This window comes from Pleurodeles waltl, chromosome 4_2, assembly GCF_031143425.1.
Source record: "Pleurodeles waltl isolate 20211129_DDA chromosome 4_2, aPleWal1.hap1.20221129, whole genome shotgun sequence".
Taxonomy (NCBI): domain Eukaryota; kingdom Metazoa; phylum Chordata; class Amphibia; order Caudata; family Salamandridae; genus Pleurodeles; species Pleurodeles waltl.
This window is the reverse complement of record NC_090443.1, coordinates 665946567-665964317: the sequence shown is the minus strand read 5'-3', so window position 1 is coordinate 665964317 and position 17751 is coordinate 665946567. Positions and strand designations below refer to the sequence as shown.

At 41.5% G+C, this 17751-nt stretch overlaps 1 protein-coding gene across 1 annotated transcript in view; it reads left to right on the top strand.

Annotated features, from left to right (window-relative positions):
- GIPC2 (GIPC PDZ domain containing family member 2) overlaps positions 1-17751 on the top strand; it is a 611603-nt gene that overhangs the window by 159244 nt on the left and 434608 nt on the right. The window contains exon 2 of the mRNA XM_069232224.1: positions 8380-8565. Coding sequence (XP_069088325.1) covers positions 8380-8565 — 186 coding nt within the window. The remainder of the gene's footprint in view (positions 1-8379; positions 8566-17751) is intronic.

Genomic DNA, 17751 nt, shown 5'->3' with positions numbered 1-17751 from the left:
TTGTGCCTCAGTGGCTGGTTGTGGGATTCGCAAGAAATTGTGGGTGTGTTTTTTTTATATTTCCGTCATGAGGTGTGTGTATGTGTTTCAGGTGTGGGGGATTCGAACTGTCCAATGTGGTATGGGCTACTATTGGTGGTACCTTTTTGTACAGTGACGGTGCTAACCACTAATGGTTTACCACTGTGCAAGTGCCACTGTGCTGGGAACTGTCTCGTAATGAGGTGGTCGGAACGTTGTTGGTGTGTTAGGGACGGCGGTTAGTTAGTCACTCTTTCACAGTAGATCACTCTTTCGCAGTAGATCAGCCTGGCAGTGTTGTTTTTGTGGCTGGATTTGGGTGTTTGCTTCTTTGTGACTTGTAATACGGTTGACGCTGTACTGCCACCACTGGCAGTATGGTGGCACCATTTCGCATGGTAGTCTTGCCCCAAAACTGCCAAAACTGTAATGAGGCCAAATATATCTATGCTCAGTTTCACACTATTAGGTTTCACCCATGAGCTTGTCAGTCATGCAAGCCCACTCCCAATTTTATGATATGAGACCCCAAATCTAGGCTCTGAGTTTGAGTGCCCCCCCAAAAGAGCACATCACCTTTAGAGCACGGTCACTGTCCTCTCTGCCCAAGCTCACTGAGGCTGATTTTGATGGTGACGTGATCGTAGCAAGGAAACATGCCTTTTTACCTGTGCTCCTGTGGGGGAATTGACTACTTGTTATTCCCAACTAAAAAGTTTGTACAGACACCCCTAGCAATGACCCTTTCTCTCCATCTTATCATGGACATTTGTGGGTGCATGTACATGTGTTAAAAGTGTGTGTACATTTATATGTGGGTGTAGCTTGCAATCGTGGTTGGCTGAGTGCACAATGGGATCCAATGGGACTCTGTGTGCGTGTGAGTGCTGTTCAAATTGTGGTTGGGTTTGTGTGATGACTGCAAAGTACCATGCTAGGAATTGAGGCCTGAACATTTGTATTCCTTTTCCTCTTCCCCCAAGATAGTTGTTTCTTTGGGTCGAGAGTTTGATCCTTTAGCCTTTTAAAAAGCCACAGGTTCTTCAACTACTTTTCATGCCATTAATTGGCATCACTGAAGAATTTCACCCCCTATCTTGGCCCAAGATACATTCCTCCTGGACCAGCCCATACCAGCCCTGGAGGGAAGACAGCAAATCATGACCTAACCATGCCTTTTTTTGAGAATAAGGGGACTCCCAGTTTTGAAAGCTGCAGTTGTATGGCTTCATCTTTCAAATGTAAGGCGCCATATATCATGATGATGTTGAAAAGAACAATGAGCCAGCAATATATACACTTTTCATGCTGGGACTAAACCCAGGCCCAGATCGTGAGAGAAGTGCAGCTGTTACCAAGCTCTGTAAAGTGAGACTTGCCTGTCAGTGGAGCAGTTACTGGCTGCATCTTTCAGGAGAAGAGCCTGCCTGTCAGCAAAGTTTAGAGCCCAGCTGAGTGAGAAATTCATGTGCGGTGGAAGCTGTCATTAGACCACAATATTCAAAGACATGGAGTCAGCATCGGCCCTCTGTTCAGGATGTCTGCTGTCAGCCTCTGCTGTCACATCCCTAATGGAGACAAACGGAAGTGTTGTCCCCATCAAGAGGGTGAGCCTCCTTTGTCCCTTCACCATTCAGTAACAAGTCTGTGTGCACACTCTAATGCTCACTCTTGAGTTTATTTCATTTTCACCTCCTGACTTGGAGCTTCAGAGTGGTAGTTAGAAGAGGTTGCAAGGATAGTTGCTGTCTCTAATATTCTGAAGATTCATTGTTGGGTTCTGTAAACACCTTTCATTGGATAAGGCTGGCCAAAGACCACCCACATGAAATCTTTTGAAAATCTTTTTATAGAACTTAGGCCCATATTTATACTTTTTTTGCACTGCATTTGCGTCATTTTTTTATGCAAAAGCAGCGGAAACTTACAAAATACAATTATATTGTAGGCCACATTTGCGCCAAAAAATGTAACAAATGCAGTGGAAAAAAAGTATAAATATGGGCCTTAGTGCGTACATGCTACAGTAGTGTTTTGTGTCATATCTCTGGCCAGGAAGGAGCAAGAGAATTCTATTTTTCTTTGATGATCGCTATTTTATGCACACCTTATTCTTTTATGTATTAATATATTTTTATTTTCTACATTAAAGCACTGACTGGGCAACCAGTTATTGAGGAGTATTTTAGAATCCTATTGATTTTGATTGTCTGTTCCACATCATCTCCTTGAGTGAGATTTGAACTTCTCTTTTGTTTCTTCTGAGTCAGTTAGGTCCTAAAAGGGAATACGTGGTCATTCTATTTTGGGACCAGTGTTATTGTGGCCCCAGGACATCATAAGTAAGTGACTTCAATTATCATAATTAGAGCCAGATATCCTCTGACTGCTCTGGGAATTCTCCAACCAGATCTCACACTTGTGTTAGCAGAACGGGAAATGTAGAACAGAGCGTGTTCTTTCAGGAAATTTCAAGTTCAGCAGTGAACAGAAAGAAAACAATTGTGATGTGGAAGATGCTGTAGTTGATGGTGTTGCAAGTGAGAATGAGGTGGATAAAAACAGAATGGAACTTGTTAGCATGTCTGACCTTAATAAGTAAACTTATAAGGGGACGCAATTAGATCGATAAACCTTTTGACTATGCTTAAGAAGTTCCCACCATATAAACCCCGTACCAACACCGATCAATAACAAATAATGAAACATTAACATCAATAATCAATAAAAATCAATAACATTAATAATCAATAGGAGTCAGTAATTGTCACAAACCATAACCTTGCAGTCATGAATAACCAAACCTTTTATGTTAAAGTTAGAATGTTTATTTCCCTATATTAACAATGCTAAGGTCATGTAACTCATTCTCAAAATTAAATGATAAAGATACATAAACAACACTGGCTGACCGAAGCGACAAAAGAATGGCAATCTAATCAAAGCTTGAGCTACTACACATTCAAAATTTACAGTGCAAATTAATAACAAGAATAACTGTGCAAACAATATTAAATACATTTAGGTTCAGCAAAGAAAAGACATCAGCTGTTATTTCATGTAGCAAACTTCATCAGTGAGATCTTACTAACATCAGATTGGCATAGCATGTTTGGGCTTCATGCAAAACAATTTATTGAACACAAATTCGGAAAACATTTAACTATGGCTCTATCAAAATAGTGGTTGGTACCTAGAAACAAAAGCAAATAGACATAGCAAACAGTATCATAGTCAATATACCTATCCTCAGTTGGGATCAGCAAGCAGTGACAGTCTTCATCTTCAGGACATCAGTCTGGTCAGTTAGGCATCAGGATTCAGCATCAAAGTTCAGAAATGGCAAAGTCGTTAAGCACTAAAGTCAAGCACGGCTCTTCTCAAGACGGTCAAGAAAATAATGGCGGTATCTCCTCTCTGTGCAGTCTGGCTAAGTTAGATTTCCTAAAACTACTTCCCAAGTCCCTATTGGTCAAAGGATCACCTGTTCATACTTTGTCCAATAAAACTAAACCTCCAAATCTACATTTCTACTAGTGCATGGTTCACATATCGGTGATTGGCTCTTTTCGTGATGTCCTCATCATCCAGCTCGTCAGGTAACAATATTGTTTCAGCTTATATTCCAGTCAGTGTAGTCTTTGTTTTCTCCTGAGAAAGTCAGTCTCACACACATTACATTTACAGTGTTGCATTAGCGAGTACATCATCTCCTAGCAAGCAGTTCTCATGAGAACGGATTTTAGCTACAAGCATTCGGTCAGCACAGTGGAAAATCATAATTTAATTCTCTAAAAAGCCATTTTACTAAACGCCTAAGAAATGTAGCTTGACATGGGGCGGTGCAACTAGGCCAAGACCTTGCTAAGTTAAGGCCTACAATTAATAAAGCTAATACATAATTCATACCCCTCAATATGACATATTGCTACATTAATCAAACATGAGCGCTACATTTCATATTAATAAGCTATTAATAAGTATACTTCGTGAACATTTGCAGCCACTCACGTGGGCACACCTTCAAATGCGTGCATTATTTCTTCCTACATTATTACATTTCTATGCAAATTCAACACTCATAATACATGAATATTCATTAATAATTTAATTAACAGACTAATTGTTAACAAACTTATGGCTTGCCACTTGAGCTCTGCTTCCGGTGATATCAAGCTATCTCTGCTGGATCTGCTGTTCTAGAGGGTCATGGTCATTTCAGTCAGCTGACACTTTGGGCCATATTTATACTCCGTTTGCGCCGGATTTGCGTCGTTTTTTTTAACGCAAATTCGACGCAAAACGAACTCCATATTTATACTCTGGCGTAAGACGTGTCTAGCGCCAAAGTCCATGGAGTTTGCGTCATTTTTTTGCATGGACACCTACTTTGCGTTAATGATATGCAAGGTAGGCGTTCCCGTCTAAAAAATTGACTCCGAGGCATGTGCGCCGTATATTTACACTCCCGGGAGTGGACGGGTCAAAAAAAATGACGTCCAGCTGCTTTTGCGTCGTTTTTTAGCGCCTGGTCAGGGCAGGCGTTAAGGGACCTGTGGGCTCGGAAGGAGCCCAGAGGTGCCCTCCCATGCCCCCAGGGACCCCCCCTGTCACCCTTGCCCACCCCAGGAGGACACCTAAGGATGGAGGGACCCATCCCAGGGAACATAAGGTAAGTTCAGGTAAGTCATTTTTTTTTCTTTTTTTTGTGGCATGGGGGGCCTGATTTGTGCCCCCCTACATGCCACTATGCCCAATGACCATGCCCAGGGGACAGAAGTCCCCTGGGCATGGCCATTGGGCAAGGGGGCATGACTCCTGTCTTTGCTAAGACAGGAGTCATTTCAATGGGGGTTGGGAGTAAAAAAAAATGGCGCAAACCGGGTTGAGGCGAAAATTTTGCCTCAGCCTGACTTGCCCCATTTTTTGGCGCCCAATCTCCATATTCCCCTACGCCGGTGCTGCCTGGTGTACGTCATTTTTTTTGACGCACAACAGGCAGCTCCGCCGGCTAACGCCGGCTAACGTCATTGAATAAATACGGCGCCCGCATGGCGCTTCAGAATGGCGTTAGATTTTTTGACGCACAACTGCGTTGCCGCAGTTGTGCGTCGAAAAGTAGAAATATGGCCCTTTGTACCCAGCGAACTGGCTGTGTGACTTGTGGAAAGAAAGAGGAGAGCCATTTAGTCAGTTCCAAGTCAACATATGTCCCTGTTCTGTTTAAAACAGAGGCTCGGATGGTGCGTTTCGAATAAAGATTATTTTAGTTCAGCATTTGGGAGGCTTGGTACTCAGGGGTGCTGCTGGTAAGAAGGGCTGGTGGGGCAGCACATGGAGGGGAGGGGCCAATAATAATAATAAAAAGATCACTTACCTGCAGCGCTGTGCCACCTCGCCTCCGCTGCTCCCACCTCCTCTATGTTTCTGCTTTCCTCCTGCTGGCACACTCGCAGAGGTCTTCTTCCCGCTTCGGGTTCAGAAATCACAAGCGCTCTGGTGAGACACCACACCTTATCCCACCATCAGAAGTTGACTGAATCATTGGACGCACCAAGGAGTGTAGTAGTCAGACTCATACAACACAGATCAATAACATAAGAAACCAGAAACACTTCTAGACACCATGAACAATTTGAACATTAAATCAAAACTCCAAAATGAATAAAGTTTCAAAGCTTTATTACAATCCCAAAATCAATGTAAAATATATGGTGTGCATAACTAAGTTATGAACATACTTGAATACTATTGGCTGACCAAACCTTCTAAAGAGATTTAGCCTATTAAACATAAATACTGTTAAAAACTCCAAAAGAATGACATAAATCAGCAGAACTATAACATGCACATTAATTTCAGATTTCAAAGCAGATGATGGTGACATCAGTAAATCATCAAAATACAATTTTAGCAATCAATTTCAGAGATGGGCCATCCTTATCTCTAACACGAATTCTGACTTGCATGGGTGGGAATGGGCTAACACATGCAGGCAAAAGCAAAAAGGAAAAGAGAAAAAAAAATGGAAAAATCATCTAAGTAAGGCAACTCACTATAACTGTATGCTGGTATAATTATCTAAGCTGAAAAGGAAACAAGAAATCACATTTAGTTATTCCTCTCCTCGTAGGACAGCAGACAGGAAGTTTCATCAAATAAAACGATCACCTTCTAGGTCCTGCAGGTGGGCTCATCTTATGCACAAGATTCAGCACCCTAAGGTAGTCGCTGACACCATCAAGTTTGCAACTATTCCAGATTTTCTCAGAGAAAGCAATGAGTCATTTCAATGATTTCATACAGTTCTGCCAAAATATCACATTTTCTAGTTGTTTTTTACTTCTGGATCCTTTCTCACGCTACACAAGATGAGCTAAACAATTCTCACATGAGATTAATAACATTTTCCTGTCTTGTTCGACAGGTAGAACAAATATTGTTGCATAATTAACACTGAAACATATTCTTTGACTTCAATACAATAGGACATTCAACATCACGCCAGCAACCTAGGGAAAATTCAAGTCAGAGGGAACAGAATAAGCAAATGATTTTCCTCTACTGCTGCAAGAATGAATCTTCAGGCCTACTTTTGCGAAGAAGGCCTAAATGCACATTAATAAAATTAATACACATATAAAACTATGCGCACCTTACAATCAAAATCATAAATGCAAAGCAAATTATTTTACTGCAAAGATTATTTACGACATTTTAGAAGACAATTTTATGTGCATTTATTCTTCTTCACATATGTATCGCACATTAATAAAATTAATTTAATTCAATATAAGTATGATTAATTCATGATCATTTAATACTCGTAATATGCTTCATTTCTACTGTTTCTTTTTCAAGATAATACTTTTCATGATAATTCACTTGAATATAAATGCACAATATCCTCATGTTAAAACGTGATGTCAAATACAAATGGAGACCACATTGCCCACCATAATTTTAATGTGCACATTTTACATTTGCACGTTAATTTCTCTGTTAGGCTTCTAAATGAAGGTTCGTACGTCACCTTATGCTAACTTCTATGCCACTAATGTATCAGTAAAATTAACCCTCCACCCAATCCAGATGCTTTTTTCATGCTGTTACACAGCATGAGAGAAGCACAGGGAATGGCCTGAGTGGGCTGAAATGCCACTCAGGGATGCAGTGGGAGCCTGCACTTGGTCTCCACCCGGCTGTGAAACACAGTAGAGTGGAGAGTTCTCAGTGCGCATGTCAGTTTGGCTGGCCTCGGATGGCTGGCCAAATCGGCATGCTCACTTGGAGTGCACCTAGTGCTCCGTCCTCCCACATCCTCATGATGCAGAGAATGCTGGCCCCACCCGCTCTACCTAAGCAGAAAAATAAAATTATAATAAAAACGCTTTTATTATCATTTAAATTTTCTGCTTCCCTGCTTCCTCCTTTCAGCAGGGGGACGACGCTTCTTGCCATAGCAGAGGGGCCACCCCTCTTGGTAATGATGTCCAGAACCTGGTGGTTCACACCTCATCCCACGTTTATTATGCTAAAGAAGAAGTGATCACTACCTGATTGAATTTCACATTGAACAAGTGGTTGCTGGTGATGGAAACCAGCACTCATCAGACTTTGACTCAAAGCAAGAAAGAGAAGACAGAAAAGAGAGCAATAAGGAGGAAGAGAAAGATAGGAAAACATTGTCAAAGCAAGACAGCAGGAAAGAAAAGCACATGCAAAAGTAAAAATAAAGAGGCAAGAAGTGAGGGCCTGGAAAAAAATTGTGAGGTGAGATCGAGACTAGACAGCCTGGTATTCTGCAACTGCCGCATTTGGCAGCATCCAGCCCTGGGTCCCTTAGAAAAACGTGCCCCTGCCCTTATTTTATCAAAAATTAAACACTGTATATGATTTCACAGCCCCTCTGTGTATGTATGTATTTGCGTGAATAAGAATTTTTGGCTAATGTGTACACTTCTGCTTTAATGATTCATATTTTTGAAGAATTACTACTTTATGCACATGGCAATAAAATAGCTCTTCAATGAGCTATCCTTTGTGAAACACAGAGTGATGCATTTTTAATAAGTACACGGCACAGAGAAGTGAGAACCCGAGATTTGATTGAAATACTATACGCAGCTTGTTGACATACTCCGATGCGATATCCATTAGATGCTCAATGCTAATAGTTTGTACACACATGAAGTTCTACCTAATTAGTATTTTAAGTTTGATCTGCAGTGTTGCATTAGATAATATTTGTGCCACATACCTGTTCCAAGAGTATCAGCGTGAGAATAATAACCTTTGTCACTATGTCCCTAGAACATCAAACTGTAAAAATGCATTTTCTCTTTAATTCTATTTCAGATATTATTTTGCACCTTAAATACACATAAAATTGACATGGACAAACTATTGGGCGGACAAATTGGGCTTGAAGATTTTATTTTTGCGCACGTAAAAGGAATTAAGAAGGAAGTGGATGTTCTGAAATCCGAGGATGCTCTTGGGCTTACCATCACTGACAACGGAATGGGTTACTCCTTTATAAAGGTATGTTTCAACATGAATAACAGTTTTTTTTTTACCAGGTGTCCGTGTAGAATGGTGTGTCTGCACAGAACCAAACCTGTAATCTACATGTCCAACATCACAACAAACTTACTAAGAGCAGGCATGTCAACTGTGAAATTTCGTTTTAAATCTAAAAAATCTGAGACAAATTAGCCAATATCGCTCATCATATTAGGCATTTTTAGCCCTCTAATCCAAATGTTAAAAGCAAAAATGTCATGTAAAAAGCTATTGGTTAAATACGTAGACTGTCTGAAGCTGTCAAAGACGACAAGGACTGCTTTTCAGCAGTTCTTTAGGATTTAGTTTCACACAGGTGAATCTCAGTACTACATTGGTGACGGCTAATACTATTGGGCATCTTGAATTGCCTACCTAATGAGGCCTGGGCCTCTGGATGGAATGGGCTCTATGCACAGTCTGCTTACTGAGTACAGACTGTGCTTAGTAGTGGCTTGTCCACCTAAAGGAACTTGAATCATTCACAGTACGGTCTTGTGCACCTAATGGGACTTGTGTCGCTGGATGGAGTGGGCTCTAATCACAGTCTGCTTCCTGAGCGCTGACTATGCATAGTAGAGTTACCCACCTAATGGGGCTTGGATCCCTGGAGGGAGCGGATTTATCCACATACGGCACACTGAGTGCTTACTGTGCATATTAGGGAGTTACCCACATAATGGGGCTTAGGTCTCTGGAGGGAGTCTGTTCCACACACAGTCTGCACACTAAGCACTGACTGTGTGTAGTACGGGTTTGCCCATGTAATAGCATTTCTGTGGTTGGAGGGAGTGGGCTCTGTGCATATTCTACTCACCTACACAGATTGGGCATGGTAGGGGCTTGCCCATCTAATGCGGCTTAGGTCGCTGAAGGGAGTGGGCTGTATGCACATCTTGCACACTGAGCACAGACTGGAAGTAGGGGGGCTAGCCCACATAATGAGGCTTCATATTGTATTGGTAGTGCCGTGCAAAGCTCTTCTTAAAGAGATTTGCGCAGCCTGAAAGCAGTTCATTGTTTTTGAGTCTGTCCCGAACGGTGGGACTGAGTCCACATGGCCTGTAATAGCAGCTGCAACATTTCTGAAACTGTTGCAGCCAGCCAATCAAAGCATGGACTTTCAAGGGAGCAGTCTCTCATCTACAGGAGCCAAATGGCTGACAGTAGAAAAGAGGCTCCTTTGGCCAATCGAAACCCTTTATTCTTTAATTTTACTATCTTGTGGGACTCAGGTGGAAATCTTGCAGGACCAACTGCCAATAAATATATACATTTTGACCCTTAATTTCTCAAACCTTACTGAACTACTAAACAGATTTAAACCAAATCACAAAAAGTACTTTTCTGAGTAAAGATCTATCATTCTGCTAAATTTGGTGTAATTCTGTTCAGTCGTTTTGGCTGTAGCACTGTCTAAAATTATGCGAATGGGAAAATGTGTTTTAGGTCCTAATTTTTTCTTATTCCCTTTTGATATTTCACCCTAAAAATTACCAGGAAGGAGCTGAGATAGATGAACATTTTTTGGGAAAGACTTGTGAAAATTTGCCAAATGGCTCCAAAGTTATTGTTGCAAAAAATGCTCTTCCTATGGAAACTCTGACTTAACTATTACTGTACAGTGACAATCACCACTGGGTAATTAATTTATAGATATACATATAGAATGCAGTCCACTATATACTGCAGTCCAGGCTTCTGAGTTTAACTGTTTTGTAACCATAAGCCGAAAATGAGAATCTATTAATCACACTTTCAATGGTTTTCCAACAATTGGACCATTTAGTAAAATGGAAAAATAGATCTTTCATGTAGGCCCTTTTAATACTTGATTCACTAAATGACCAAGCAACGACCCTATGGAGAATGGGCCGACAGTGTTACTCAGCACGTGTGGGGCCACAGGTCCCGCTAAGTCCACTTTCTTTCTAATTAATTCAGGTGTGATCCTGGTGTCAATAGTGAAACATCAGATCAGTATTGTTAGCATCTTTCCTTCAGCATGCTTAGTTCACTGTGAATATGAAACCACTGATTATTTTATTTCAACAATCTGACCTTTTCTTTCAAACACACTAATAAAGTCCCCCTATTTTAGGCAGTTTAAATTTAAAAAACGTATTGGACACCTAATGGTAAACAAGACTTGATCACTAATTGTATGAAGATACTCAGTCCTATACATTTATTGAGCAATTGAATGTGCATAGTACTTAGACAGCTGTGTCACAGACTTTCCAATTCCATTTTGCTGTATGATTTGAAATTTCAACATGAGTCAACAGCACCCATCCAAATTTGTTTTGGAGATTCTGCAAACACGAATGGGGGTCAACAACAAACATACACGTTTCTCTAACTCCTTAATTAGTACATATATTCAGACAATAGAGTCAGAGTCTGCACCTCAAAATCCCAAGGGAATTATTTTTCTGTAATGCATATCACAAAAACTCTGTCTAATGTGTGTTTTAAATTCTTATTAATGATCCACTATTTCTAGCCCTTTCCTGTTTACCAGTCACCAACAAGACTCTCACAAACAGAGTAAAAAAAAAACATAAATACCTCCCAACAGATCTGATGGTCAGTTTAAGCCAGGTAAATTTGTCTTCTCATTTCTGAAACATTTATAATAGGGTTGTTTACATCCACCTGACCATTGTTGTAGAGGGGCAGGTGGGTTTTATTGACCTAATTGAGAGTAGTTAGGTGGTAATTGTGGATTCACCTGGTGGCAAGATATGTAGAGGATCCTAATGTGGCTGCAAATTTCCATATTGATACCCACAGGAATATATTTCAAGTATTATTGTTCCAAGATTCCTGGATTCAATCCACATGTTTCTGTCCTCACTATTGGCACCTCTGGTTCTGGGGCCTTTCTCAGGACTAAGATCCTTGGTATGAGGTTTGTGACGCAGCTCAAGAAGTGCAGCTGGATAAGCTTCAGGGAGTTCACTAACTTGAACAGGGCAAGGGTGAGGTCTGCCCATCCATAGTTAAGTTCAAAGATATACCTCGGAAAGAGAAGGTTTGCTCCTTGGGCCAACTGTAGGTAGTTTGGCACCAGTCCAGTAGGAGGGTGTGAAGATCCTAGAACCAGTTTGGTGCAGTTGAGGAGGAAGAGTTTGCTCATTTCCCTAGACATACCAATGCCTGAGATACCAGCCACCCAAAGGACAGAAGGGTGCTGCGATATTAGATTTGACTCCAAACAGTGCAATGTATGATAGTTTGCAGCAAGGCAAAAAGGATGTGCTGCAAAAATGAGAAGATCATCACAACACATCTGTGGAAGATCAGAAGAGAACTGAATCTGCTGTTTATCACCTGTGTGGAAACCTGAGATGCTGGGTCTACTTCACATTTGTATACATGACTGCAAAGTGGACTCCAAGGGTTAATTGGCTAATCCTGTGTGGCTACTTTGATACAACAAGCTGTAAGACATCTTTTTCCTGGACTGATAAGCTGAGCAGTAGCATTTGGAGCTGGACTGGACTCTACTGGTGGCCTCTGCTGGAGTAATTCTTGGTACCTAAGTGCTGTTTCCGAGATCATGGACAGCCTTAGAAGATACCAAGAATAACTGCTCCAAAAAGTCTAAAAAGTTGAGACCTAGATCATTTTTAGACTTCTAGGAGCTCTGAAGCTTCAGCTGAACCTTTCACCAAAGATGTCTGAGTTGGAGATGATGTTGTTGGGCACAGGTTTCAGGCCTGACCTACTGGGGGATTTTGAACTCTAAAAAGGAAACTAAGGGCTTGATTATGAGTTTGGTGGTCCTAAGACTGCCAAACATGTGGTGACAGTCCGACCACCTTAATCCTGGTGGTGCGACTGCTAGATTACGACCCTGCCAGTTGGATCCCGAAGGGTTGGCGGCATTGAAAGTCGTGGTCAGCCACACTGGTGCTGAGTTCGACACTGCTGTGCTGATCACGACTTTCCTTTCTGCCAGCCAGCTTGTAGCATTGTCCCTGCCATGAAAAGGCTGGTGGAAAGGCAGAGTTGGGGCCACCTGCACTGCCCACAACCATGTCATGCACAGTGCAGGGTCCGTTCCGAGGGTGCTATGTGCGACGGAATTGGGAAGCCGAGGCAAATGCTGCCACACAGTTTCAACCAGTCAGCCCGGTGGAAACATTGAAATACGACATTTTTGCCGGTAAGCCCGGCATAAATATCCCAATAAGATGGTGGTGAGGCAGCCTGCTTGACGTCCGCCTTCCCACCAACGTATAGGTGTTCTGGCAGTTCAACCCCTGAATTCCTAATCAGACCCTAACTCCAAATATAGAAATCATGAGCATCTGAAGGTGCAAAAACTATTTGACTGACAAGAGGACTCCAACAAGCACAACATTTTCATTTTCCCACTCTGAACTTTTCCCATCAAAACCATAAGCTTCAAGAGGACATCTAATGGATAGTCGACTTCAAGAGGTCTTTGCCTCTTTCCACTTGTAACTTTTCCATGCTGGATGACTTTGACTTCTATTTCGGAAACTAAGTCCGGAGTTAAAATCTTTAACTGGCATGACCTGCTTGGTGTATCTGACCATTGCTCCATTGCGGTCACTGTAAACCACACGTAGGCCCTGTATACCTGTGAACAGCGACTTTGATTCGTGTTTTACTTTTTCTTCCCACTTTTTTCGCTACAACCATAACAAATCATTTCAATGGTTCTCTTTATTGGATTTTTAAAATATTAGTGTTGTTGTTCTCATTACAATTTTCTCTATTTTTAGAAAGAGGTATTTGGATGTTTAATGTGTTATGTTTTGACGTTTTAATTGTTTTGGTTCTGCCAAATACATTACATATTCAATTACAGTGTATGTCTTTAACATGATTAACCAACATCTAAATTCCACTGAATTGTTATTTTCATTGAGTAGTTTATAACCAGCCATTATATACAGCATTTTCCAAAAACGAATTGGGACAAGGGTAGATGAAACTAACTAAACACATTTCATAATATGTTCAATCGTTCTTTAGGAGATTATGGCCCTCATTACAACTTTGGTGGGCGGCAACTGCCGCCCTCCAAGTTGTATCCGCCGCGCAGCCGCCAATGCGGCAGCACTCCCGCAGTCGCCATTTGGAGATCCCCGCTGGGCCGGCGGGCGGAAACTAGGTTTCTGCCCGCCGGCCCAGCGGGGATGTCGGCAGCAACACGGGAGCCGGCTCCAAATGGAGCTGGCGGTGTTGCGGCAGTGCGACGGGTGCAGTTGCACCCGTTGCGCTTTTCACTGTCTGCTATGCAGACAGTGAAAAGCTCCATGGGGCCGTGGCAGGGAGCCCCGCGACTCCCCTTTCCACCAGCCTTTTCATGGTGGTTCATACCGCCATGAAAAGGCTGGCGGGAGGGGGACTCGTAATCTCCTGGGCAGTGCTGCAAGCAGAGGTGCCCTGTGGGATTACCACCGCCGGGACCAACGTGGTGGGAAACCGCCGGTCCCGGCGGTACGTCCGTGGCGCTTCCGCCGTGGTCGTAATTCCAAGGAAAGCACCGTCAGCCTGTTGGCAGTGCTTCCGACAAAACAGCCCTGACGGTCTTTGACCGCCAGGGTTGTAATGATGGCCTATATGTATTGATATAATTATAATACACAGTGAACAAAATCTATTTTTTAATGTTTTCACTCATCAGCATGCCATGACTACAACTCAGGATTTAAATATTTTCAGAATCTCAGGACTTTGGAGATATGTGTCAAGAAAACGTTAGAATATAATCTTAAATTCACAAACGTGAATGTACGATATACATAGTGTAATCTTTGATTGATGTTCTTGAGCCAAATGCAGTTCGATCCTACAAAAAGTAACTGAATTAATATGTAAGAAAATTAATGTTTTTAACACATTTAAATTGGTTACTTGTACCTAGTGTATATAACAATAGTCCAAGAAAACACGGGTGTCTCACAATCTGAGGATGCTGATGATGCAAGTCTCGATTATTGCTTGTACATACACTTCGCTTTAGTGATATTATCCCCGTTACCTATGACAAATCTTCATGCTTATAAGGAAGCTGCCAAATGCAATTTAATCACACGCATTTTGGCAAAGTTTTAAATTTGCATTTCTCCTCTCTCCCTACCGGAAAGTACAGCTGACATTTTTAATGATAGTTCAGGTTTTTATTGAAATTTATTTCGTGCTATTCTTGTAGTAATCATTTGAACTACACGTATAATCGTAATGATAAGCATCTCAGTAATTACAAATTAAACAAACATTTTCAATGCAACGGGTTCGCATTTGTTCGAGTTAGAGCTATTAGCGTTGTAAAGCAAAAAAAAAACGCAGCACGAACGGGCTATGTAAAATGCAGCGCGATCACACTGCATGGAAAATAAACAGATAAAGTAGTCCGGAATCCAGGGTGAAAACATCGAGCCTCGTATGTTTTTGGTACTTTGCCGGTGCTGTGGAGGTGGGCTAAACACCGGAAAAGGCATGACCTATGCATGTCTTTCACAAACGAAAGCAAGCGGATTTTAAAAGGAATGCCCACAAACCAATGTAAGTGACTGACGTGGCATGGGCGTGGTTTTAAGCCCAACTTCCGCGCTCACCCATAAAAGGGCGAATTCTGCCTGCATCCAAACATTGGTCATCAAACATTGGTCAACTATGTTGGACTCAGCAGGCTTCTGCTTAATGTTTTCCGCTAATGTATTTTTAGTGACCCCCACAAACGTTCATGCCTGCAGGCCTCAAAACGGAGTTGCGATTGTCAGCAGCTCTTCCCAACATATGATTAGTCTACTTGCCCCACCGCAATTTCAGTCCATTTAGGTCTATGGAACATGTGGGGCCTTTTCCCAATCAGCTTATATATTTGTTACACCGGAGAATGCTTTTATTAGTCTATTAGGAAGCATACAGAACCTACTGTTTTGTATCTAATTCCGCTGGCACAAAGCTCGTACAAGATCAGTCTGCAAGCAGATGTCTAGCTACCATGCAGTTGAGAGAGAGAAAATCCGTATCTGGCTTTCATGACGTGAGTTGCAGAAAATGTGCAAAACAATTGTGACAATTTAGCACATGTGCACTCTGTGAGCCAGCACTACAAATGAATAAATTTGTGTATAAACAACCATTTACATTAACATGCATCAAGGTTTATGACACATGTAACACTGTCAGACATATGAGAAAATCACGAATGTATGTGACAGGCTGAAAAGAGGATAGGCCTAAGTCAGGTATTAGGTATATAAAAACTTAAGCTTTCTTTTTTAAGTCCGGTAGTCCTTAGATATATGGGTGACACTTAGAAGAGGCGGTAAGTGCATTGAGGTGTTTTCCCTTTCTTAGTCTCTGCTTCTTTCTTATGCAGGCTCTCATGTCCAATTCTTCCCAAAAGTCACTCTTGTTCCCTTGCCGAATCAACTGTTGTGGCATGAGTTTGTGCACTGCACAGATGGGAGCATAAAGGGCCTTCTACATGTAGGGTATCCATATTGTTAATTGTTGAGAAGTTCTTAAGCATCATCATAGGGCTATGGCTTCTAGTCCTAGCAATAGGACTCATACCTCATGACTGGCTAGAGTCAGGCCAGAAAGGTACCATGAAGGGCAACTAATGCAAGTGTAGGAGAGCGGGGTTAAGTGACCGTTTAGTGCGTCCTGTAAGGGGTTGATTTATGTAGGTATTCAGCAGTGAAGCTCCTTATAGAAAAGACTATTAGATGGTTTGCTTCACATGAAATCAAAATTTATATTCATCACAGTTAAAGAGGATGGCAAACAAGGAAAATTCCCAATTAGCACATTCTCCATCAAAAACTAACATATGTATTGACAAATAAGCTGGCATTATTTCAGAAGTCATTCAACAGCATCTTGTGACTGTCAGATGTGTGCCAAGATGACAAAGTATCACCTTAGCATTGGTAGCTCGTACAGCAAAGGAAAGAATTTCTCAAAGGAGAAGGTCATGCAAGATGTATCATAGTATCTCATGAGCCTTCTTCCTCCTCCACAATCTCAGGAGCTCAGCAGGCAATGGGGTTATTGGAGAGTTCTAAAAAGGAATATATGATGGCCTGTAGCATTTGAGAAAGAATATGAAATTTTATAACAAAGAGCTTGCCACATGGACCAACGGTGAGCTCTTCTCAAAGTCCCTAGTTTCCTTTCACGATGTAGTCCAGGAGATTATTCTAAAAGAATGGAAGGAACTGATCAAAATGTTCATGCCTCACTTGAGTTACATTTACTTTAGTTTCAGATAGGAACATAGAGATCTGGAAACCTTCATCTCAGATTTTGATGTGGCATAGTAGGCAGTTTCCTATGCCATTTATAGTAACAAGAATCTTGTTGAGAACTTTAAAAAGACCACTTAATCCATGCTAGAAAGAAGGATTGCCATTAATATTTTGGAGACGCTGCAAAACCACGCTAAATTTCTGTTAGCCATTTGACTTGAGTTGCTACTTTGACAGCATATGAAACAGCACTCATGATTTATTTTTTGAGGATGGACGTTTTTCAGTCCTCATTTGGAGGCAAATATACTCACTGCACTTAAGAAGCAAATGCCCTTCTGAGCATTGAGTGGAAAACCAGTGTCTTTAGCTCATGCTTTACAACAGTAGAGTTCTTCTTGTTCATTGAGTTACTCGTGCAGAGTGGCTGGAGCCCGTGAATGCTACAAAGAAGGTCTTTGGTGGTTCATGTTTAGCTGCTTCTGCAAAGCAGCGTCACTTCTGACTATTCAAGAGAGACCACACACTAGTCTTAATTTCCCATGATCATATAAATTGTTGCTGGATGGTTTGGCTTGATTCTGCTTTGCAAAGGTGGGTTATTCAAGCTAGAGATTATTACAAAGTAGAATATTTCTCTATTTCTGCTGACATGAGCTTCCTCCCTCTCCTCTGCATTTTCAAAAGTGGTTAAAGAAGAGAATATTCACCCCTCCATCATTGCAGAATGATCATAACTGTCTCTTCATATAAGCATGCAAATTGACAGTCCTTCCTAATCGAGAATGTCTTTGGTAGGTTTCAGACTGGAGATTGACCTGAATTAGGCCAAACAATCTATGGCAACAGAGCACTGAAATTAGACTAGCTCCAGTGCATAATCAATCCTGTCCACATGCATAGTCTTTGGTATGCCCCA